Below are 23191 nucleotides of genomic sequence, written 5' to 3'. Positions count from 1 at the left end.
CCGCTGTTATGATTTGACGGTTCTCCGTTTTCTCCGCAGTTTTCAGCGTCATCCGTCGGTTTAATGCTTTCTCCGTTGTTTGGCTCCACGAGTGTTTCTCCACGGAGCGTCTCTGAGAGCTGAATGGAGCTCCGCTCGTTCCCAGTCAGGTCCCGATGGAGTTGAGTGTAGTTTCCAGCGGTTGCGTGGCTCAACTTGGCACTTAGAGCTTCCGCGTGCTCAAGTTGTCGGAGCGTTGACAAGCGTGTCCTTACCGCCAGGTATCCTGGGCAAAAGAACGAGGATTCTTTGTCTCTGCTGAAGATTTATGGTCTTAGTTCGCGGGAAAAGCTCCACGGCTTCCCGCACATGCGCAGAACGTGTTTCTGGTACTAGGCGGTGACGTCATCACAATGCTTCCGTGTGCAAAGCATCATGGGAAATGAAGTTTCTTGGCGCTGATGTGATTATTTGCTTTTCAGAACAATTTAAGCACAGTCATTTTGGAGAAAATCACTGCATAGTAATTTCCTCATGAGGTCAGACCCTCAACATTCCCCCTTTTGGTTTCGGGGATCGCGCCCAAAGCTCGATCGTCGGAAGCACAGATGGGTTTGTTCCTCATGAACGTAGGTCGACTTGATTGTCGGAAGCACAGGTGGGTTTGTCCCTTAGGACGTTGGTCTCCTTGGACGCCTTTGTCTTTGGTCTTTGTCTTGGATCCTGGCGCCTTTGGTCTTTGTCTTTGTCAGGCACAAAGAGGATAGGAAACGGGATAGTCCCCAACGCGCATAACGAGAAGAAGCCACTCACGCAGGTGGTACGCAATGATGATGTCGTCCATGCGAGAGGTAGTAGTGTAGAAGGAGGAAGGTCGGTGGGCGGTTAACTCCACGAGTGGACACAAAGGCATCTCACCGCCGGCCATACAGTTCAGTTTATGGAGCACGCGGTGATGTACGAGGTCCATAGTTCGCAAACGCGCATTGACCTATGTGGTCCCAAGATTCCCCCCTTTTTGGTCCAAAGGGTGGATCAGGACAGTCTTTGGGCTAAAACAAGGACCATAAAACTAAGAGGTACTACAATGTGCTGGTGCGTCAGACAGAGTCATTGACAGACTGAGCTGGGCCGGCACATAACCACTAGTTAATATGTGACCAAGTAAGAAACAAAAATACAGAAAACCCAAAAAAAAAACATATAACATCCAAGAAAATTCATAGCAACCTTGAGGTCTCATAAAATACATTCTTAGGTCATACATTCAGTGTGTAGCTTATAAAGAATGTGACATAATGCAACACTCAGATAAAAATGTGAGGTAGACTAAAGTGAGAACTACTCTTAGGGTTACAAAATAATAAAGAAAATGTTGCTCACCCCCTTTAGACAGGTGTGGTACATTCACGCTTGGAGTCTCCCCGAACGCGGTCACGAGGCACACCGTAGGTGAGCAAGTGCATCTTATCTTGGAGTTTCTTAACACGCCTGTAGGCGGAATAAGCAATCACGGCCGTGATGAGCCATCCCATCCCCAGGGCGACCAATGTGCAGATTAAGGTTGTATAATCTGTGTCAATGTAGCGTCTTGGGCGTCAAAGTAAGTTCACGCGGGTTTTGTGTGAACTTAGCAAATTTGGTTCCTTCAATCAGTAATTGTTGGTCAATTTCTAAATCGAAGGCAAAGTTACAACCCTGGAAAGCGTCCATGATCTCAATCTCTGAGTCATGCTGTTCGAGGTTGAGGTGATGGAGTGTCAGGTTTCTAGTTCAAAGTGGAAATGCCTACCGTCCTTTCAAATACCAATGTTCAGCATCGACCTAAACCTATAGATGTGAGGTGTCACAATTATGGGAACGTTTAACAGGAAACCGAGTTCTAATTTTTTTTTCAACGTGAATGGGAATTGCACTGCCTAGGCTGTACGCTAGGTGGATTTGTGAAAGGTGCACAGTAGAGGGGTAGCAGCTGTCAAGCGATCTTTGAGCAGGTCCAGTGGTACCAAGTACGGGGAAATACGACTTTCAACCAAGCTGTCCAGCGTGGAACTTACTTCCCTGAGCAGGTCCTACATCAAATCTCTCACCACTCATGTGTACACAATATCCTGATGTATGGTTTCAGACAAAGTCTTGATTGCACGTAGAGATTCATTAATCAGAGCCTAGTGTAGGTACCAGAGTACCCTGTAAGGTTTTAGTAGGTACATCCTGTTAGCGGTCTAGGAAGGAGTTTCTCTTGGTTAGTGAAAGTGACGGCGGGGGGGGGGGGGGGGGGGGGGGGCTGGTTCTTTGTCGGTTAGTACATGTTAGTGGGTTAAACGTGCACTTTCCCCCCTTTCCATTTCCATGCATAGAACTATGTAGCGACTACGTCTACCTCCTGCGGGGAGTCTGGTCTCTGTACCCGCGGGGATGGTTTGACGTAGGGTTTGATTTGGTTTGCATGCACCCATTTGTAGACAGGCTCCTGTCTCGCTTTGGTGATGCGTAACCTGTATGCAACTGGAGAGAGTTTTGCCACGATCTCAAATGGTCCTGACCAGCAGGGCAGGAACTTCTTAGCTTTGCGTGCCGGTTAGGCGAACCGAAAGTAGAATACTTTGTCACCCACCTCGTATTCGCGGCTGGTTGTCTTTTGGTCGTAGTAGGCTTTAGCGCCTTCTACGTTGGTCTCCAGTTTCTTCTGAGCGTGCGCGAACGTAGCTCTGAGGTGTGTTTTCAAGTCTGCCACATACTGATGAGCGGTATAGGCAGTGGCAACACTGACATCCTCTGGGTGATACAGGAGGTGCAGTGGTAGAGTCATCAGTCTGCCGGTCATCATCTCAAAGGGCGTAACCCCCGTGGATCGCTGTGGAGTGGACCGTATGGTCATCAGGACCAGAGGGAGCTTGACGTCCCAGTCCTTCCCAGTGGAGCAGACGTACTTTTTGAGCATAGAGACGACCGTGCGGTTCATCCGTTCGACCTGTCCGGATGACTGTGGGTGATAGGGGAGGTGGAATCTCACTTCCACTCCCAAAAGTTCAAACAGGGACGTCATTACACTGGATGTGAAATGAGTTCCTCGGTCAGAGTCAATGCAGAGTGGAAGTCCCCATCGACTGAAAACGTGGTTAATCAGCAGTACAGCGGTTGTGACGGCTGTATCGTTTGGCGCAGGAAGGCACTCAACCCACTTTGTGAAACTGCAAGTTACAGTTAGCATATATTTGTTTCCTCTTGCCGATTTGGGAACCGGTCCAACCCAGTCGATCTGCAGGTGGGACCAAGGGAAGGTTATTCCCCTGCGTTGCAGTGGTGCTCTAGCAAGCGGCTGGGAGGGTTGAAACTGGGCACAGATGAGGCAGCCTTGGACATAGCTGTGTACATCCTTGGACATCGATGGCCAATATGCTACTTCTGTCAGTGACGCGAGGGTAGCTTTTGTTCCGCGGTGACCTCCAACCGGAGTGTCGTGGGCGTAGGCAAGCATCACTCCTCTGTGGTCGAGTGGAACAACCCAGCGCGGCGGGCTGTGATCGTCACGCATGTAAACTAACAAATCGTTTTGTAGTTTCAGGTGCGCGAGTTGACGATGCAGGGTTACCAAATCTCGGCTTGCGCCCATAGGTGGTGATGGTTGTTCAGGTATCGGGCCCTTTTGGAGAAGCTCGCGGATGAGCTTCAGGTCAGGATCTTGTTCCTGCATGGTGACTAGGTCCACGTCCTGTGGTTGTCTGCCTAGAAACACTGGTACCTCAACGGTCCGAGGTTCGTCTGCCTGTTTAGCATGGCGACGAGTAATCGCGCAGACCTCGTGAACGGCCTTGGGTGGAAGCCACTCGTCTTTGAATTCCCAGCAGGTTCCCTGGTCAGCACCGAGCTTAGCAAGGCGGTCAGCTTCGTCATTACCATCTTTCTCTGGACCTAGGGTCCTGGAGTGACCTTTGACCTTTTTCCAGTAGACCATTATGCCTTTCTCAGTGGTGAGCAGATCACACGCTAGGAATAACTCCGAGTGTTTCACGTCTCTGTTCCTGGCGTTTTTCATGTGGTTCTCCTTCCACATGGGGAAGTGAGAGATGAAGCTGTGTCTAGCGTAGTTTGAATCAGAGCAAAGGACGATTTGAGTGATGTCCAAGGCTGCCGCCTGCTGGAGGGTTATCAACACTGCAGCAATTTCGGCGTACTGACTAGACTTTTGGCCCAACCGGTAGTGATTTGGTTGCTTAGTGTCACAGTCCACCCAAACGACTCCAACCCCGGCACGGAGCTGGCCTTCGTGAAGGTAGGCGCATCTGTCAGTGTAAACTTTCGGAAGCCCTTGGCAAACATTCTCATCAAAGTAGCGATGATTGGATGCGGTTGGGTAGACTGCGGCAGGTGTGTCCAGGGGGCCCATGACGGAGTCAGAGTCACAGTGCTGGCAGCCTGCTAGCCCTTGTCCTAGCGCTAGCTTGGTGTTCTGACCATACTTGACCTCAATGTTATATCCTTGGAGCACCATCATCCACGTCGCAATGCGGCTGTTTGACACTCTTCCTTCGCGCAGACGCTGGCTGTTTAGGAAGGTGACAGGCTGATGACACGTTTCAATGATCACTTTCTGTCCACCGATGTAACTACGAAAGTGTTCGACGGCCCAGACTGTAGAGAGGAGAGCTCTCTCGCAGTCTGAGAACTGGAGTTCCACCTTGCTCAGAGGCTTGCTGGCGTATGCCACAACTCTCATGTCCTGATCGTGTTTCTGCTTCAAAGCAGCGCTCAGGCAGTGAGAGGAGAAAGTAGCCTCTATGTAGAACTCTTTATCCTTGTCTGGGTAAGCCAGACAGGGTGCGGACGCCAACTTCTGTTTTAGGAACTGGAAGGAGAGTTCTTGGGGTCTGTCCCACACGAAAGGTGTGTCGTTCCGAAGCAGCTCAGTGAGGGGCCTCGCTGTTTCAGCGTACTCCTCAATGAATTGCCTGGAGTAGTTGCAGACTCCGAGGAAGCTCCTGAGTTCAGTCAGATTAGCTGGGGCTTTGATGTCCTGAATGGCTCTAATGCGTCCCGCTTGGGGCTCGACTCCATTAGGGCCAACCAGCAGTCCAACATACTCCACTTTGGTTCGACACCATTGTCCCTTGAGAATCGCCAATTTAGCTCCGGCGTCAGCGAGCTGTTGCAGCACGTGACGGAGTTCGGCCAGGTGCTCCTCGAAGGTTCGACTCCTCATCAAGATGTCATCGACATATATGAGGTTCCCTCTGGAAGCAGCATCTGACATGGCTTTGTGGAGGAAGATGTTGAACTCGGCAGGTGAGTTAGAGTAGCCAAAGGGGCAGCGGTTCCAAGTATATTGGCGATTTCCAAAGGAGAAAGCCAGTTTATACTGGTCCGCCGGCTCAACCTTCATGGTCCAGAAGCCGTTGGCTACGTCAACCGTAGAGAAGAAACGAGCATCTCTGACTCTGGCTAGCTCCTGATCTAAATGGATCATAGGCCACCTGGAGAGAGGTACTTGTTTGTTCAGTGCACGATAGTCTATGGTGAGACGCCATTTCCCAGTCGGTTTCAGAACCGGCCAGATGGGAGAGTTGTAAGTGGAGTTACACTCTCTGATGATGTTTTTCTCCTTCAGCTGATCGAGGATCTCTTGGATCGACTCATAAGCAGCGAGGGGAATCTTGTACTGACGTACAAAAGTAGGAGGGGCATTCGGGTTCGTTGGAATGCGAACCGTATGCAGGTTTGTGAGTCCACAGTCCAGGGAGTCCCTGGATAAGATGGACTGAAACTCATAGAACAGGCTTCTAAGCGCTGCTCTCTGCTCCTCTGACTCCAGCGCATCCGCTTTGTCAAGCTGCTGGCTGACTTCGGCCTCGAAGCCGTCATAAGGTTCAGAGGAGGAGGGTCTCTGGTGTTCCGGGCTTTCAACCGGTGACTCAGAGGGTTGAGTATTTATTGCAAAAACCGTTAGACACTGACCGCCGTCAGTATCTAAGGTTGCACTGCAAATGGGTTCCTCAGGAAGGGCTTCATGCCGCTTGATGGTAATCATTTGTGAAGGGAAAGTACTGAATGTGTCTACACCAACCTGTCTGTCGTTCAAGAACAACGGAAGTTGTCCGATCACGGGGACTGAAAGTTCAAAGTCATGGAATGAGCTATCTATCAGCATGCCCAAGGGCTTTCCTGCCGGCATGTGGATAGGACTCCGGGTCGGATTTTCGACCAACAAGTAGGCAGAACGATTGTTCAGCTCCAAGAGTGGCGTGCCACAGACGGCTAAGTTGAGCTCCAAGAAGTGTGGTGATGGCTGGAAGAAGGCCTGTGTGCCTGGCAGCTTCTGATGCTTCATCAGAGTCAGACGAACAGGCACTCCTTTGACCAGTGGGGGCAGAACCGTGCTGGCCTCAACCACTGCACGGCAGGCCTGTGGAATGGTCTGTCCGGACAGCAAGTGTTCACGGCCTTCTGAGCGAGGCTCAGAGGAAGGTGTGGCCCGGGCCCAAAGGACTTGATTGCAAGTGTCCAGCTGGGCACCTAGTCGAACCAGCAGATCTGCTCCAATGAGTGCAGGTGGATCAAGCTGTGGTATGATGCTGAATGTATGTGTGAGCTGTCTTGCTCCAAGTTGGATAGTCAGAGAGCAGACCTCTGGCGCTTTCAGGAGCCTCTGCGGCCAAGTAGGTGACAAGAGCCGATGGCTACGTGTCACACTGACCAGAAGGGGGTCCTTCTGACGCAGGTGTTCAAACGTCTGCTGGCTGATGGCTGACTTTTCAGACCAAAGAGCAAGGCGAGCATCTGAGATGTGGGTGCAGTTGATGGTAAGACCACCAACTATGTGTGGTGCATATGGCTGCAGGCTGACGTTCTTCAGCGAGCAGAGAAAAGATGAATGTGTGCGGAACGGAGTTCCAGGAGCGGTTTCATGCCTTTGCAGGCGGACATCGTCTGTGGGAGCTGTAGGGAGGGGCATGACCTTGGAACAAGGGTTTTGCTGCTCACTTATGCTGACTTCAAGAATGGAGGATGGTCGGCTGCTATCCGGGTTCCAGGGCTTAGGTGTGTCCACCTGGGCCCACAGTTGACCCTTCTGGCAGTCGATGAGGGGAGCTAGACGTTCAAGCAGGTCCTGACCAACGAGAAATGGTTCAGTGTCTAGCTGGCAGACATAAAACGGGTGAACCAGAGTCATGTCTTGGAAGGTGATATCCAGCCACGCCCGGTGAGTGATACACTCCCGGGTCTGGGTGTAGCTGGTGATTTTCAGGTCACAGGGTTCTACCTGGACTGGTTTCCCGAGCGACCGCATGGTGTCAGACACGCGATGGAACAATGTGGAGCACATCAGGGTGATTTCTGAGCCGGTATCCAGCAGGGCATCAACCTGTATGCATCCACCTACGCTGGTGCTACAGTACAAACGGCGAGCATGATCATGGTTTGTTAAGTCACCAAGGAACTTCAGAAATTTAGTATCAGGTTTCTCTGGGGGGTAGATTTCAGGAGACTCCTGTGATCTACCAGTAGTGTTCCCCCAGCTGATCAGGTAGGTCCTGGCCACGCTGGGAGGTTGAGCCACGCCTAGTCATGTGGACGTTGGCTCTGGGTCTGGCTTCTTAGAAGCAGACTTTGGTGCAGGGGTCTCATCTGCAGATCTCAGCTGTTCCTTCTGTTTAGCTAGGAACTGCTGAAACATCTCCTGGAGGTCGGCTTTGGTCAAGTACTCACCTGCGGACTTGTGTTCGGGACCTACCTGTGAGCGGCGCTCCTTAAACCTTCCATTGTTCCGACCTGCTTGCCGTTGGTTTTGGTTGGGCCACTTCCTGTCTGATTGTCCAGACCTAGGCAGCCAATCAGCACCCCCCTTCCCCTGTTGAGGAGATTGGGACTGCTCTCGCGGTTTAACAGGTCTAGGTTTAGCAGATTTTGGCTTAGTGGGTGGAGCTTCTGTGCCTTCGAGCTCCAAACGCGGCTCGGCGTCAGGAGCTAGGTGCATGACGCGGTGATGTGCGTCAGGCTTTTGGGGCTTTCCGCCGGCTTCCCAAGCCTGTTGAGCGTATCTCCTAATCTCCTGAGTTGTCAGTTTCTTCATCCGACAATACATTGAGACTTCGGAGCGAACACACTCGTGCAGGTTGTGAATGAACAGGGATCTGAAGGCAGGGTCTTCCTCGAGCCCAGGGCCGTTTCGACCTTGGAAGTAAGCACTTTTGAGTCGGCGATAATACTCTCTGGGGGGTTCGTTCCTCCCGTGTTTGATGGAGAAGGCCCCCATTGTAGCTGACGCAGAGTCTGCATAAGTGGCGTATTCATCCCTCAACGCTCGGCAGAGCGAGGAGTACCGATCTCGAATGTCAGGTGGTAGAGTTTCCATGAAACCGTGCACTGTTCTAGATGTGGTTTTCCAAATTAGCTTGAGCTTTTCCCTTGAAGAGGGTGCTGGAAGATCAAGCAGACAACGTTCTATCTCCCTGAGATAATCGTCGACATTGGATTCATTGGTGTTAGGATCAAAGCGTTCTATGTCTTTAGCTAGCGATTCAATTTGACGTACACGGAGCCCTGACTCACGGTACGGCGCGTCATCCTCTGACTCTGACCCACGGTCTGTCTCAGAGAGCGCTGGATATCGCTGGTGTGCTCTGGGCTCCCAATGTTGACTCCTGGGGCCCAAATCGGGGTTCGGCATGCTGTGACGGGCTGCTGGCACGTCACGTGGGTGTCCTGGGAGGTCCTCCTCCCGGGGCACGTCTGCGTAGTATGCTCTGTCATGCAGCTGGTTATCGGCATGCCGAATACCGGAGTAGCTAGGATGGGTAGATGGTTGAGGTGCAGCTTGGGGTGCATAACCCCAAGCGGCACCTTGCACCCTTTGTGGACTGGGGGAGCGGTCTAAATAGAGGTGCCGCTCAGCTGGTCGACTTCTCACTGATTGAGAAGGCCGTGAAGATGAGGGTGGTGGTCCAACCTGGGGTTCGAGGGCGAACTGCCCTCGGCCCCTAGGTGGTCCTGAATGCCCTAGAGTGTGTGTAGGGAACGGGGCCGAAGGTTGGGACAGATGAGCTTCATCTCTCCCCTGCGGCGTGCGTCCGTCCAGAGAGTCATGGTGTTTCCCCCCTTCCCACTGTCTGTTGTCATCAGCAGAGGGGGGCGGGGTCTCCTCCCCATCTTCCCCAGGATCGGTGCTGGTGTTGTCTTCCTCCTCATCCTTCAGACTTCCATTTCGCTGTTTTTCAGCTAGCATACTCTGGAGGTTCATGATCTCTCGATCATGTTGGAGTTCTCTCTGATAGAGGATCAAGGCTAACTTAGCTAAGTGAACCTGGATTGGTTTTGTACCATCCGGGTTTTCTATTTGATCAATTACAGCTTCTAGCTCGACGCTACGCTGTTCTTCAGTGAAATCCCTAGAAGGGTAGTCGGGTTCTCGAGCAACCGCGACCAGTTTGGACAATATTTGTCCAGAAAGTAGGCCAGGTTCATAGTCGTGGGCCGCAGCGCCACCTGGTTGCCGGGAGTTGGTCAGTTCACTACTCTGTCCCTCCATTTTAACAACCGAACCAAAAATAGCCTAGTAGAGCTTCTGCAGATAGCTCAAACTGCACCTTTTGGGCAGCAAACTGCTAGCTTTGTAGCAGAAAAACACTAAATTAACCTTTGTGCGCACAGGTTTTAGCGTTTTAAGATTGCACGGAATGTCGTGACTGACGCTTAAAATACTATTCCTTTCAGTATTTTAGCAAAAGCTGGTGCGTTGCCGTAGCAACGTCTTACAACACTTGCAGTGTTAAATATGCTAGTTATTCCTTCAGAATATTAGCAAACAGGGTGTTATCAGTCTTTGAGTGAAGGTTTCAGTTAGTTATAATAGCCACTGTGAGTTAAAGTCGCTAAATTAGCAGTTAATTTTAGCCTAAAAGGGTTAGTCAGAATTACTTACACGCTGCACCTTTAATGAGGAACTGAATTTTAACCTAAAAGGTTAGCCAGAATTAATTACACGTTGCACCTTTAAGGAAAAACTGAATTTTAACCCAAAAGGTTAGCCAGAATTAATTACACGTTGCACCTTTAAGGAAAAGCTGAATTTTAACCTAAAAGGTTAGCCAGAATTAATTACACGTTGCACCTTTAAGGAAAAACTGAATTTTTAACCTAAAAGGTCAACCAGAATTAATTTACACGTTGCACCTTTAAAGAAGCACTGAGTTACTGGTGAGAGTTCGATGCAGCTTCCTGCTCAGCGAAATCAGCACCACTCTGTTGCTGGTTCAAGGCTGACCAACGGATTATTTTTAATTCAAGCTCTTTGGATTTATTTGTTTGTTTGTGCCGGATAGAAATCTCTGTGTATCCAAGCCTCACGCGGGCTGCACCAATAAAATGTTGGGGTTATTAGGAGCGAACAATTAGTAAGCTTCAACTTACTTTTGGATTCTTCAATAAATTCTGTAAATATGGGAATATTTACTGATTTATTAATTAATTAAGATATTCTTAGATATACGGGGCACCATTCCCCTTTTACCGGGGAAAAATTGAATCCAAAACTCTTATCAGTCTTTCTTGAAGTTCGTAGAATCCTTGGAGCAGAGACTTCTCTTCGACACAACAAAGCTACTGGAGACGAAAATCTGAATTTTATAACGTTTAATTAACAATTTGTCAAATGAATAAACAGTGGCATAAATGAATAATAACCATGTGATATAATAAAAGGATGTATATTCAAAATAATGTTCAAGGTGTTTGTGTGTGTGTGTGTGTGTGAGAGATGAATGGGTCTTTGTTTCCCCAGAGTAGGTGGGGGAAAGTGAGCTGTGAGTGTGTGTGGGGCTCTGCCCCTCCCCTCGCATTCAACAGGAGACCTGGATGTGTAAAGTTTTCTACTTTCCGAACACTTAGTGGCTTAGAATCACAGTAAAACTTAACTCAAACACTTCAAAAGTTAACAAACAACAAAAGGGTCACTTGTAAATTATTTAATCTAAAAGGAGTCGGCAGCCTGGCCAGAGCTGACGACTAAAGATATTAGCGATGATCAATAAGCAGTTTATTCTTTCAAAATGACCCGAAGGACGAATTGGGAGCGAAAGAGGAAAACACGAAGCTACTTTTTAAGCAATAGCGCGGTTTTATTGCTTATTCTGGACTATAGAGGAAACGGGAGAAGAAAAGGAGAGAGAAAAAAATGAGTTTTCTGATCACCAAAGCAGCAAGGCGTCCCCGCTGTTATGATTTGACGGTTCTCCGTTTTCTCCGCAGTTTTCAGCGTCATCCGTCGGTTTAATGCTTTCTCCGTTGTTTGGCTCCACGAGTGTTTCTCCACGGAGCGTCTCTGAGAGCTGAATGGAGCTCCGCTCGTTCCCAGTCAGGTCCCGATGGAGTTGAGTGTAGTTTCCAGCGGTTGCGTGGCTCAACTTGGCACTTAGAGCTTCCGCGTGCTCAAGTTGTCGGAGCGTTGACAAGCGTGTCCTTACCGCCAGGTATCCTGGGCAAAAGAACGAGGATTCTTTGTCTCTGCTGAAGATTTATGGTCTTAGTTCGCGGGAAAAGCTCCACGGCTTCCCGCACATGCGCAGAACGTGTTTCTGGTACTAGGCGGTGACGTCATCACAATGCTTCCGTGTGCAAAGCATCATGGGAAATGAAGTTTCTTGGCGCTGATGTGATTATTTGCTTTTCAGAACAATTTAAGCACAGTCATTTTGGAGAAAATCACTGCATAGTAATTTCCTCATGAGGTCAGACCCTCAACAGTTTGATTGCTGCTGTAATAATTTAATATTTTGTTCTTGAGTAAAATAAAGAAACATGCTACATCATCACACATCTCTTGCATCAACAAGCAACCTCTGAGTTCACACACACACACACACGGATGGTACACATGACATTTACAACTGAACTGACTCCCATATAAAGTGCAAATATGAACAATCCAGATTTTTTTTAAACTCATAGAGGCTCCAGTTCTTCTGATGTATGAGCAAACCATCGAGGCAATCAGCTTGTAATGAGTCTGCACTTTTTCCCACTTTGTTGAGCATTTGGCGAAACACAATTCAAACACTGAGCTGAGTCCTACAACTGAACCGAGTAAACTACTGATGTCACAGCATTGTGCAAAGGTGAGGGCCTCAATAAGGAACAGGAGGGGGTTACCAATGAGCACACCACAGGGACCAAAGTGATGTTTTTGAGCTAAACTTTGGGAAAAGGTGGTGCTGTGTACTGTCCTCAATATAAAAAGTGTACACCCACATCCCCCATGAGTGAGAATCAGCACTGAAGGCGTCTCATTCTGTTCAGACGCTGCAAAGTGCAACACTTTTACTTATTTGGCCTTTAAACACATTCCTTAACTCAGTAACTGGCATAATTGAAAATGTGGAATTGTACAGTACTTAAAAAAACATACTCAAGTAAAAGTTAAAGTACAGACTTTCAAAACAACTTAAAAAGTATAACATACACACAAAAAAACTACTCAATTACAATAAAGCAAGTAAATGTAATTTGTTACTTCCCATCTCTGGTTGTTTAGTATTTAGGTCTTTTTTACAAGTACAAGTACAAAGAAACAGACGCAGTACTGGGCTGATACTGATGCTGGTATTGGTATCGGTGCATCCATAGTATTTATTCTGAAATGTTTAACAACTGAATGAGAAAATGTTTAATGAAACCCTAGATTACCCATTTTTATCAGCCTGATGTGGCTTCTGTTTGGTCCTATAGCACTAGTCAGAGTATTTAGGATATAAATCACTGTAGAGATGGCCTCTGATGTCTGTTTGGTGTCTTATTTACCTCATCAGTGTTGTAAATGATCTGCAGACCAGAGCTGATCATCTCCACCAGGTACAGCAGGAACAGAGAAACTGCATCGATCTGAAGGGATGGTGGAAGAATGGGGAGAGAGAAGTTAGGGGTGTCATTAAAGAAGGTGGCGGTCATTTGCACACTATGTGTAATTCTCAAATTTATCAGTTCAGCCATAGTCGAGTTCCTGCGCGCTGTAAAAGCCGAGGCGTAAGCTTTATGTTAGACATTAGGCCCGTGGCGTCGGGCTGCTAACATTCATAAAGTTATAGTGAAAGAATAACAGCCAAGGACGGGAAAGGCTTTCCATCAGACCAACCCTGTTGATTTCTGAGTGTGTGATTGTCACAGCCAACTAACTTTGCAGCTGCCTTTTGATTTGCGATCTCTGGCTCTCTTGATGCATCGGCCATCTTTCACCAGTCTCCATCCAAATGCAACACCAAACTGACCTCTGTCGATACCATTGGCAGAAGAATAAACTGTTTTACAGCTGATTTAATGCACGCCCACTTCTCAAGGGAAAGCCATTTCTCCAACTGCTAGGATGGTTGTTTGTTTCATTTTATTTAAATCAAAGCACAGTATCTTGATTCCTGACAGGCCAACTGCAAGACGTAACCTCTGCAGCAAGTTCTCAGTCTATTCTTAGGAGTGAAACAACACTATAGCAGATGTCTGCAAGGTATCTACTCAGATAGATGCACAGACCACCTCAACTTGCTCTTTGCAATGCAAAGAAGTGGCAATTTATCTCTGAGCCCCTCCCTCACCCCGACCCTTCACAGTCAATCACCCCCATCATGGTGGAAGGGTTTCAGTAACAAAAAGGACCCTAGAAGCTCTCTGGGGCAGTTTCTGTTGCCCTTGTATGGTCTCCAATGTTAAATTGGTTCTGGGTGAGAGACCAGACAAAGCGTGATTTAGAAACTCTTCTGATGACTTTAACTCCGTAGAACTAAGAAACCATGTCACAATGGAGTGAGGCCTTAGGAAAAGACTCTTGAGCAAGCTCCATGTGGCCTGAATGCAGTGGTGGATTTAGCAATTTGGGGGCCCAAAGCAAACACAGACATGGGGCCCCTTTACACAAAATTTTCTACAATCTTACATTTAAGTAGATTTGCAAAACTCTCCCCTCTTCTGACATGAGTTATTTTCCCTGTTTATTAGTCCTCCTCTTTTTTCCTGTCTTTGCCTCCCTTTGAGTGCTTTCAATATTTGCTCTGCTTTCTTCTTCCTCTCAGTGCTCCTGTGCCTTTGACTTTGTTTATTTTTGTCTATTTTCCATTTTGGTCCATGTTTTCCTCCCTTTAAACATTTTCCATTGTCTTTCCTTTCTGCTTCCTTTTGATGTTTACAGCGAAAAACAACGTCACTTTCAGAAGGGAAGATAAAAGCATTTTTGAAGCAAGCTGCATCTTTCTCTTATTGGAGCCACTAGGATAACTTCATGTCATGCTTATTGTTTTGACTACTACTTCGAGTTTGTTACAAACGCTCCCGTCTCTCTTCTTATTCTTCTGCTTTCTCTTCTTCTTCCTATTTGTGGTCTTATGGCACTTGGTAAACAATTTGGTGCATTACTGCCACCAACTGGATTGGAGTGGAATGACTACCAATCACTTCCTGTTTGTGCATCAGCGTCTTAAAGGAATCGTCCATTAACAGAGGGGTGCCAGCAGTCAGGGCTAGGGGGCCCCAGGCGGCCGCCGACCTATGCCTAATGGTACAACTGCCACTGCCTGAATGTCACTCACGGGATCAGGCCAAAGCACAGCTAAAACAAGCTACATAGAAACAACCTTCTCTAAACACCTACAGGAGGAACCATAAGGAACCGCTGCTTTTTGGATTCAGTGAGGTGGACCAATAGGTGATTAATGCTAGATGAGTTAAACCATTGCTACTAGGAATGCTTGATATTGGCTGTTTTACTGATATCCGATGTCTGACTCTTAATATCTGATACTGATATAAACTGATACTGATAAATGTTGTGTCCCCCTCTCATGAAAAGACACACTAAAACATTTTAGGTGGCTAACATCACATATCACCCATCATGCATGTTTAATGTCCTGTGCAAAATGACAAATAGTTAAATTTAAGTTAGTAACAGGAAAAGTGCCATATTTATTTAGTCTCCAACAGCAGCTGAATCTCATTCTCCTTATGTATGACGCTAAGATGTGTTTATTAGCTAGTAATGTATTTTTTCTTTTTCTGTCTATTGCAGCTATGGTAGTAGACTAGAATAGAATATAATAGACTTTATTGATCCCACAGTGGGGAAATTCACTTGTTACAGCAGCACCAACACTTAAGAGAATAATTCAAAGACAAATAACAAAGGTACATGTATTTATACACATAGGCGGGAATCTAGTATTGTAACCTTCAACCACTAAAAACCACAAATAAATAATGAAATACTTGGGTTCCAGAACTATGCAGCATACTGCAAGAGACACAGACATACTATGTAAATCCGGTATTGTACGAGTATAGCACTGATGTTATAATGTACCAGGATAATGCCAGTACAAGTTCAATCGAGGAGGTACACACTCCTTCTGCAGAGGGGATGAAAGACCTATGGTAGCGTTCTGTTTTACAGCTGGGATGTCTCAGTCTGCCTCTGAAGGAGCTGTCCATGGTCTCCACAGTGGAATGCAGTCGGTGGTTTTTTTTTTTTTTTTAAGATGGAGGTCATCTTCCCAAGCATCCTTCAACACAGGTCTCCTCAACTGAATCCAGTGGGCAGCCCAGAACCGAGCTAGCTTTGTGAACTAACTTGTTCAGTCTCTTCCTGTCTTGGTTAGAGCTGCCTGCACCTCAACAGACCACAGCAGAGTGATAGAAGTATTTTAACAGATGACAATGAACCCCGAAGGACCTCAGCCTCCTCAGGAGGCAGAGGCGGGTTTGGCCCTTCTTATACAGAGCATCTGTGTTGTTGGACAGGTTCAGTTTGCTGTTGAGGTGAACACCCAGGTACTTAAAACTTTTCTAAAGGTCTTGCAATAAGAATAACAAGCACTGGGTGAAGATTTTTGCTTTAGTGGTTTGTTAGCTGTCTAGCATAGCTATGTGCTGTGAGGACCGCGTATGTTCACTACATAAGGTACATTTATACTTCGTAAGTTGTACCAAATAAACAAAAATATCTCAAAAACTTTACCTCAGATCTGTCATTATGTACACTTTGAGAGCAGCTGAAGAATTTCAAGTCTAATATGTGTATGGTATGTAAAAGTTTGGCCATTAAAAGTCTGAAAATCGATACGATTATTTTCTGATATTAGGTCTGAATGCTGATATCGACCGATAGTAATGGTAGACCTTTAATATCAGACATCGCTAATTGCTACATAAAGGTTACGTAGGCTTGTCTCTGGCTAGTATCACAGCCCATTTATGTTTTATGAGAAGGATTATGATTCATATTTAATCCAAACATGGCAGGGAATGATCTTGTTTGAATTGGTAAATAAGCGTTGGCTTATAGGTCGGATATGATTATTATGCTAATAAACAGTTTACAGATATGTTATATTCTGTCATAACTTTCCAGATCATTCATGTGTTTTTAATCAAGTGTGAAAAAGAGATCGAACAGACTGGTGTCTCGCCAAATCTGGTCGCAGATCTAGAGCTTATTCTCAAGACTTCTACGGGATCAACTCTTCATTCAGAGGAAGAATGGATTCTGATCTTTTTCTACCATTTGGCATCTGCCTCAGTTCTCTGATAGTCTGCACTCCTACTCACCTGTAGGTGGTGATAGTCCCGGTACGAGTGAATCTCATCCCCGGTGTCTACGTGGAACACTGAGTGCAGACACTTGGAGGGGCTAGGGTCCTTTTTAAACTCCTCCACCTGCCAGAGACACATGGAGACAAGGTAAGAGGACAGTGACACAGAAACATATGGGTCTCATAAGAATAACAACCACAGAGTATGCTCACACATCAGTCAGGTTTAATCAACCCAACTGGTTTAAGCTGAACCTCTTACAGTGAGTCCTGTTTGGTGTTCCGGGCTCGTTGGTGGCTCTGTGCGTGTGTGTTTGCTGCATCGACTCTGCTACACAGTAAATCACAGCTGGGCCACCGGCTCTTCATGCTGTTATAAATAATTGGCCTTTTGTCCCATTTTCACCTCATTTGTTTCTCTTCTCTCCACCTCTCTCACAGTCATCAGGTCTTCCAAGCCATCTCCATTTTGATTTCTAGCTGCTAATTGTTCCTCTCCTCATATATTCCACTACTTCCCAAATCGGTCTCTACTGTTTGCTGTTGATCTTTTTCTGCAGACTCCATTTGTTCTTTGCTCTTTTGTTTGCTCTCTACCTTTCCCTACTCTTTCCAGTATCTCTATCCATACATAGCTAGGTCACAGTCGAGACCCTCTGTCCTACTTTCATGTTGCTCCAATTCTTGCTGTCCCACAGCGGCCAATATTCATGTTTTAGTGTGAGTGAGTGTGCAAAGGGAGTACCGCTGCCTGTGCTATTTCATAAACCTGTTTTTGTAGAGGTCTGCCTGTTTCCTTTTGCAGGAAAGCCAGCCTGTCAGTGGCCCTGCTCTAGGGGCACACCTGATGCTGCTGCTGTAATAGTTCACCTACAACTCGATATTCTTCCATCCCATCAAAACTCATCTCCTTCCCTTTCTGCTTCATTTACTGCAAATGAAATCATTTATGGAATTTAGATAGAGAGCTGTTTCAGGAAGCAGCCAACTGGGAACAAAATAAAAACACAATGCTTTTAAGCCCAAATCTAGTAAAGTTTTCTACTGTTTCATTTTATTTATTTTTTTGACATTTCTGGTCTCTACACAACTACTAATTGCTCCTACTACCATACCACTACTACAGATACTTCTACTAATACTCTACTCCTACTACCACTACTGCAGCTACTCCTACTACCACTACTACAGCTACTACTACTAATACCCTACTACCATACCACTACTACAGATACTTCTACTAATACTCTACTCCTACTACCACTACTGCAGCTACTCCTACTACCACTACTACAGCTACTACTACTAATACCCTACTGCTATTACCACTACTACAGCTACTATTACTAATACCCTACTGCTATTACCACTACTACAGCTACAACTACTAATACTCTACTCCTACTACCACTACTACAGCTACTACTACTAATACTTAACTCCTACTATCACTACTACACGTACTACTACTACTACTACTACTACTACTATGCTACTCCTACTACCACTACTGCTACTAATACTCTACTGCTACCACCACTACTACAGCTACTAATACTAATACACTACACTTACTACCACTACTACAGCTACTACTACTAATACTGTACTCCTACTACCACTACTACAGCTACTACTACTAAAACTTTACCCCTACTATCACTACTAATACTCTACTCCTGCTACCACTACTACAGCTACTACTACCACTACTCTACTCCTACTTCCACTACTACAACTAATACTCTACTCCTACAACCAAAACTACAGCTACTACTACTAATACTTTACTCCTACTACCACTACTACAGCTACTACTATTAATACTCCACTACTACTACCACTACAACTGCTACTATTAATAATTCTCCACTCCTACTACCACTACTACAGCTACTACTAATAATACTCTACTCCTACTACCATTACTATAGCTACTACTAATACTCTAATCAAACTACCACTACTACAGACACTACTACTAATACTCTACTCCTACTACCACTACAACAGCTATTATTACTAATACTCTACTCCTACTACAGCTACTACTACTAATACTATACTCCTACTACCACTACTAATACTCTACTCCTGCTACCACTACAACAGCTACTATTACTAATACTCAACTCCTACTACAGCTACTACTACTAATACTATACTCCTACTACCACTACTAATACTCTACTCCTGCTACCACCACAACAGCTACAATTACTAATACTCAACTCCTACTACAGCTACTACTACTAATACTATACTCCTAATACAACTACTAATACTCTACTCCAGCTACCACTACTACAGCTACTACTACTAATACTATACTCCCAATACCACTACTAATACTCTACTCCAGCTACCACTACTACAGCTACTACTACTAATACTCGAATCCTACTAGCACTACTACAGCTAGTACTATTAATAATGTACTTCTACTACCACTACTACAGCTAGTACTATTAATAATATACTCCTACTACCACTACTACAACAAATACTCCACTCCTACTACCACTACTACAGCTACTACTAATAATACTTTACTCCTACTATTACTACTAATATTATACTCCTACTACCAGTACTACAGCTACTTCTTCTAACAGTCGACTCCTACTAGCACTACAACTGCTACTATTACTAATACTTTATGCCTACTACAGCTACTACTACTACTACTACTAATACTCCACTCCTACTACCACTACTACAGCTACTATTAATAATAATCTACTCCTACTACTACAACTAATACTCTACTCCTACTACCACTACAATAGCTAGTACTACTAATACTCTACTCTTACTACCATTACTACAGCTACTATTAATACTCTAATCAAACTACAACTAATCCATATACTACTACTAATACTCTACTCCTACTACCACAACTAATACTATACTCCTACTACCACTACTAATACTTTACTCTTACTATTACTAATAATACTCTAATCATACTACCACTACTACAGCTGCTACTACTAATACTATACTCCTACTACCACTACTAATACTCTACTCCTGCTACCACTACTACAGCTACTACTAGTAATAATCTACTACAGCTACTACTACTAATAATCCACCCCTACTACCACAGCTAATACTACTAATACTCTACTCCTACTACCACTACAACAGCTACCATTACTAATACTCTACTCCTACTACAGCTACAACAGCTACTATTACTAATACTCTACTACTACAGCTACAACAGCTACTATTACTAATACTCTACTCCTACTACAGCTACAACAGCTACTATTACTAATACTCTACTCCTACTACAGCTACTACTACTGATACTATACTCCTACTTCCACTACTAATACTATACTCCAAACTACCATTACTAATACTCTACTCCTACTACCACTACAACAGCTATGATTACTAATACTCTACTGCTACTACAGCTACTACTACTAATACTCTACTCCTACTACCACTAATACTGATACTACTAATATTAACAATAATGCAATTAAATTAAGTAAATTAATTTCATTATTACTTCCATTGTCATTGTTATTCCAAAATAAAATGTGCAGACAGAATAAATCTTTCTTTGCCACTGCAATGTGGACTGTGTGTGTGTGTGTGTGTGTGTGTGTGTATGTGTGTGTGTGTGTGTGTGTGTGTGTGTGTGTGTGTGTGTGTGTGTGTGTGTGTGTGTGTGTGTATGTGTGTGTGTGTGTGTGTGTGTGTGTGTGTGTGTACTTGTTTGCTCAATGCATGAGAGGTTTACCTAACTTCAGATGGATTAAATTCAAGGAGCTATTCCTGTATTCCTGTGTGTAGATAAAAAGATCATCATGAAGACAAAATCCTTCTGTTCCTCTACAAGTCAACTAACCTGATGAGTGAATTTAAACAGTGGCTAAAAATCTATAGAAACTCTGCTTTATACTGTACTCAGTTACCTCATACACAGGTAATGTCAATAAAAAAGAGCAACTCTCTACAAGAGAAAATGATTGCCGACAGGACAGCTTTTAGGGGTTTCCAGCAGCGGTGTTACGTATTATAAATTGTATTTAACTGGACACCTTTAGGAGTGCAGTCCTAGGAGTAAGAACCAACTGGACTTGCTTAAAGATGTTTCACCTGTCATCTAAAATGCTTGTTTAGTTCTGATCACAGGATAAAGTCAAAGAGCTAGACACACATCAATGCCATGACTGGATGTGTCACTTACTATATAAAGTTCTGTGTGGACAACATCATACCCACCAGAATGGTGAGATGCCTCGCTAATAACAAACCCTGGATCACCAGTGAACCGAAAAATCTGCTAAATGAGAAAAAAAGAGCCTTCAAGGAGGAAGACAGGGAAATAATGAGGAGTATACAGAAGCAACTGAAGATCAATATCAGAGACAGCAAGGAGGCATACAGGAAGAAGCTGGAGAACAAACTACAGAGGAACAATATCAGAGATGTCTGGTCAGGGATGAAGAAGATCACAGGCTTCAAGCAGAGGAAGGATTGCACAGATGGCAGCCTGGACACAGCCAATGAACTGAACAAGTTCTTCAATAGGTTCATTTCAGGAACAAACCCAGCATCCCCCTCGCCTGTCCCCAGCCAATCAGACATCTTGTCCTCCTCTGATCCAACATTTTCCAGTCACACGCCAGCTGTTTTGTCGTCTAACGCAGTGATAGACTCTTCTGGTTCTATAAATTTGTCTTCAACCAAGTCAGGAGATAACGCTGCCCCATTTACCTCCCCCTCCCACCTATCTGTCTCTAGAAGTCAGGTGAAGAGGCAGCTGGAGAGACTGAACAAGAACAAGGCTGCAGGTCCAGATGGTGTCAGCCCCAAAGTACTGAAGGCCTGTGCAGAGCAGCTCTGTGGGATTCTGCAGCACCTCTTCAACCACAGCCTGGCCCAGGAGAAGGTTCCAGTCCTGTGGAAGACATCTTGCCTTGTTCCAGTTCCAAAGAAAACTCGTCCATCAGTCAATGATGACTACAGACCGGTTGCCCTGACATCCCACATCATGAAGGTCCTGGAGAGACTCCTGTTGGTCCACCTGAATAAGCAAACATATCAGGACCCACTGCAGTTTGCTTATCGCCGTGGAGTTGGAGTTGAAGATGCCATCATCCAGCTGCTTCAACCAATCCACTGTCATCTGGACAAAGCAGGCAGCACTGTGAGGGTCATGTTCTTTGATTTTTCCAGTGAATTTAACACAATTCAGCCTGATGTACTTTGCCAGAAACTCCAGAAGATACAGGTGGGGGCCTCAACTATCGCCTGGATTAAAGACTACCTGACAAACAGACCACAGTTTGTGAGGCTGAAGAACTGCACATCAAACCAGGTGATCAGTAACATTGGAGCACCACAGGGGACTGTACTCTCACCATTCCTTTTCACCCTGTACACCTCAGACTTCCAGTACAAATCAGAGACCTGTCATCTACAGAAAAACTCAGATGGCTCTGCAGTTGTGGGGTGTATCAGAGATGGACAGGAAGCTGAGTACAGAGAGCTGGTGGAGCGCTTTGTGGCGTGGTGTGGAAACAATCATCTGACCTTGAACGTGAACAAAACAAAGGAGATTATTTTAGACTTCAGAAGAAACAGGGTGGAGTCAAACACTGTTTCCATCATGGGAGAAGAAGTGGAGGTAGTTGAGGAATACAAATACCTTGGAGTTCACCTGGACAACAGACTGGACTGGAGAAAGAACAGCGAAGCTGTTTACAAGAAGGGACACAGCAGATTGCACTTCTTGAGGACGCTTAGGTCCTTCAATGTCTGTAGCAAGATGCTGCAGATCCTCTACAATTCTGTTGTTGAGAGTGTAATCTCTTCAGCCATCGTCTGTTGGGGTAGCAGCATCAGAAGCAGGGACCTGAAAAGGCCTAATAAAAAAGGCTGGTTCTGTTCTGGGGACGACTGTGGAACCACTGGAGGAGATCATGCAAAGAAGGATTCTCCAGAGAATCAAGAAGATTATGGACAACCCTGAGCATTCTCTTTACAAGACTGTCCAACAACGGAAGAGTGTCTTCAGTCAGAGGCTTCTTCAGTTTCGCTGCAACACTGACCGCTACTGGAGATCTTTCCTGCCAACAGCCATTGTAATATACAACAACTCTTTGATGACTTGATTATTATTATTATTATTATTCTGAGCTACTACAGCAATCAATTTCCCTCTGGGATTAATAAAGTATTTTTGAATTTGAATTGGAATTTGTGTCCTTGGGCAAGACATTTAACCCACCCTGCCTGCTGGTGGTGGTCGGAGGGAAGGGTGGCACATGTGCTCTGCAGTCTCGCTTCAGTCAGTGCGCTCCAGGACAGCTGTGGCTACATTTTTGCTCATCACCAGCGTGTGAATGGGTGGATGAATGACTGTGTTGTGAAGCGCCTTGGGTGGGTTGTAGAACCCTAGAAGGTTCTATTCAAATACAGGCCATTTCCCATTATAACAAATAAAAGCTTGGAGTTTTTGGCTTTGCGTGTAATGAGTCTTTCTCATATATTAGTTTCACTTTTAAATTGAATTATTTAAATAAATAAAGTTTTGAACAACAATAGCCTGGTGAGTCTTGACCTGATGAGCTGCTCTTGTGTGTCGATGCATCAGGATTCACCTGAAAAGAGGTCAG

At 45.5% G+C, this 23191-nt stretch overlaps 1 protein-coding gene across 10 annotated transcripts in view; it reads right to left on the bottom strand.

Annotated features, from left to right (window-relative positions):
* phkb (phosphorylase kinase, beta) overlaps positions 1-23191 on the bottom strand; it is a 218366-nt gene that overhangs the window by 121160 nt on the left and 74015 nt on the right. For all 10 annotated transcript variants that reach the window (XM_070554730.1, XM_070554736.1, XM_070554729.1 and 7 more), the window contains 2 exons: positions 16558-16665; positions 12772-12852 (listed from right to left, as the gene is read on the bottom strand). In XM_070554730.1, the coding sequence (XP_070410831.1) occupies positions 12772-12852; positions 16558-16665 (189 nt within the window). The remainder of the gene's footprint in view (positions 1-12771; positions 12853-16557; positions 16666-23191) is intronic.

The sequence above is a fragment of the Nothobranchius furzeri genome, chromosome 9 (genome assembly GCF_043380555.1).
Source record: "Nothobranchius furzeri strain GRZ-AD chromosome 9, NfurGRZ-RIMD1, whole genome shotgun sequence".
Lineage (NCBI taxonomy): Eukaryota > Metazoa > Chordata > Actinopteri > Cyprinodontiformes > Nothobranchiidae > Nothobranchius > Nothobranchius furzeri.
Note: the sequence above shows the minus strand (reverse complement) of the source record. Positions and strands in the feature narration are given on the sequence as shown.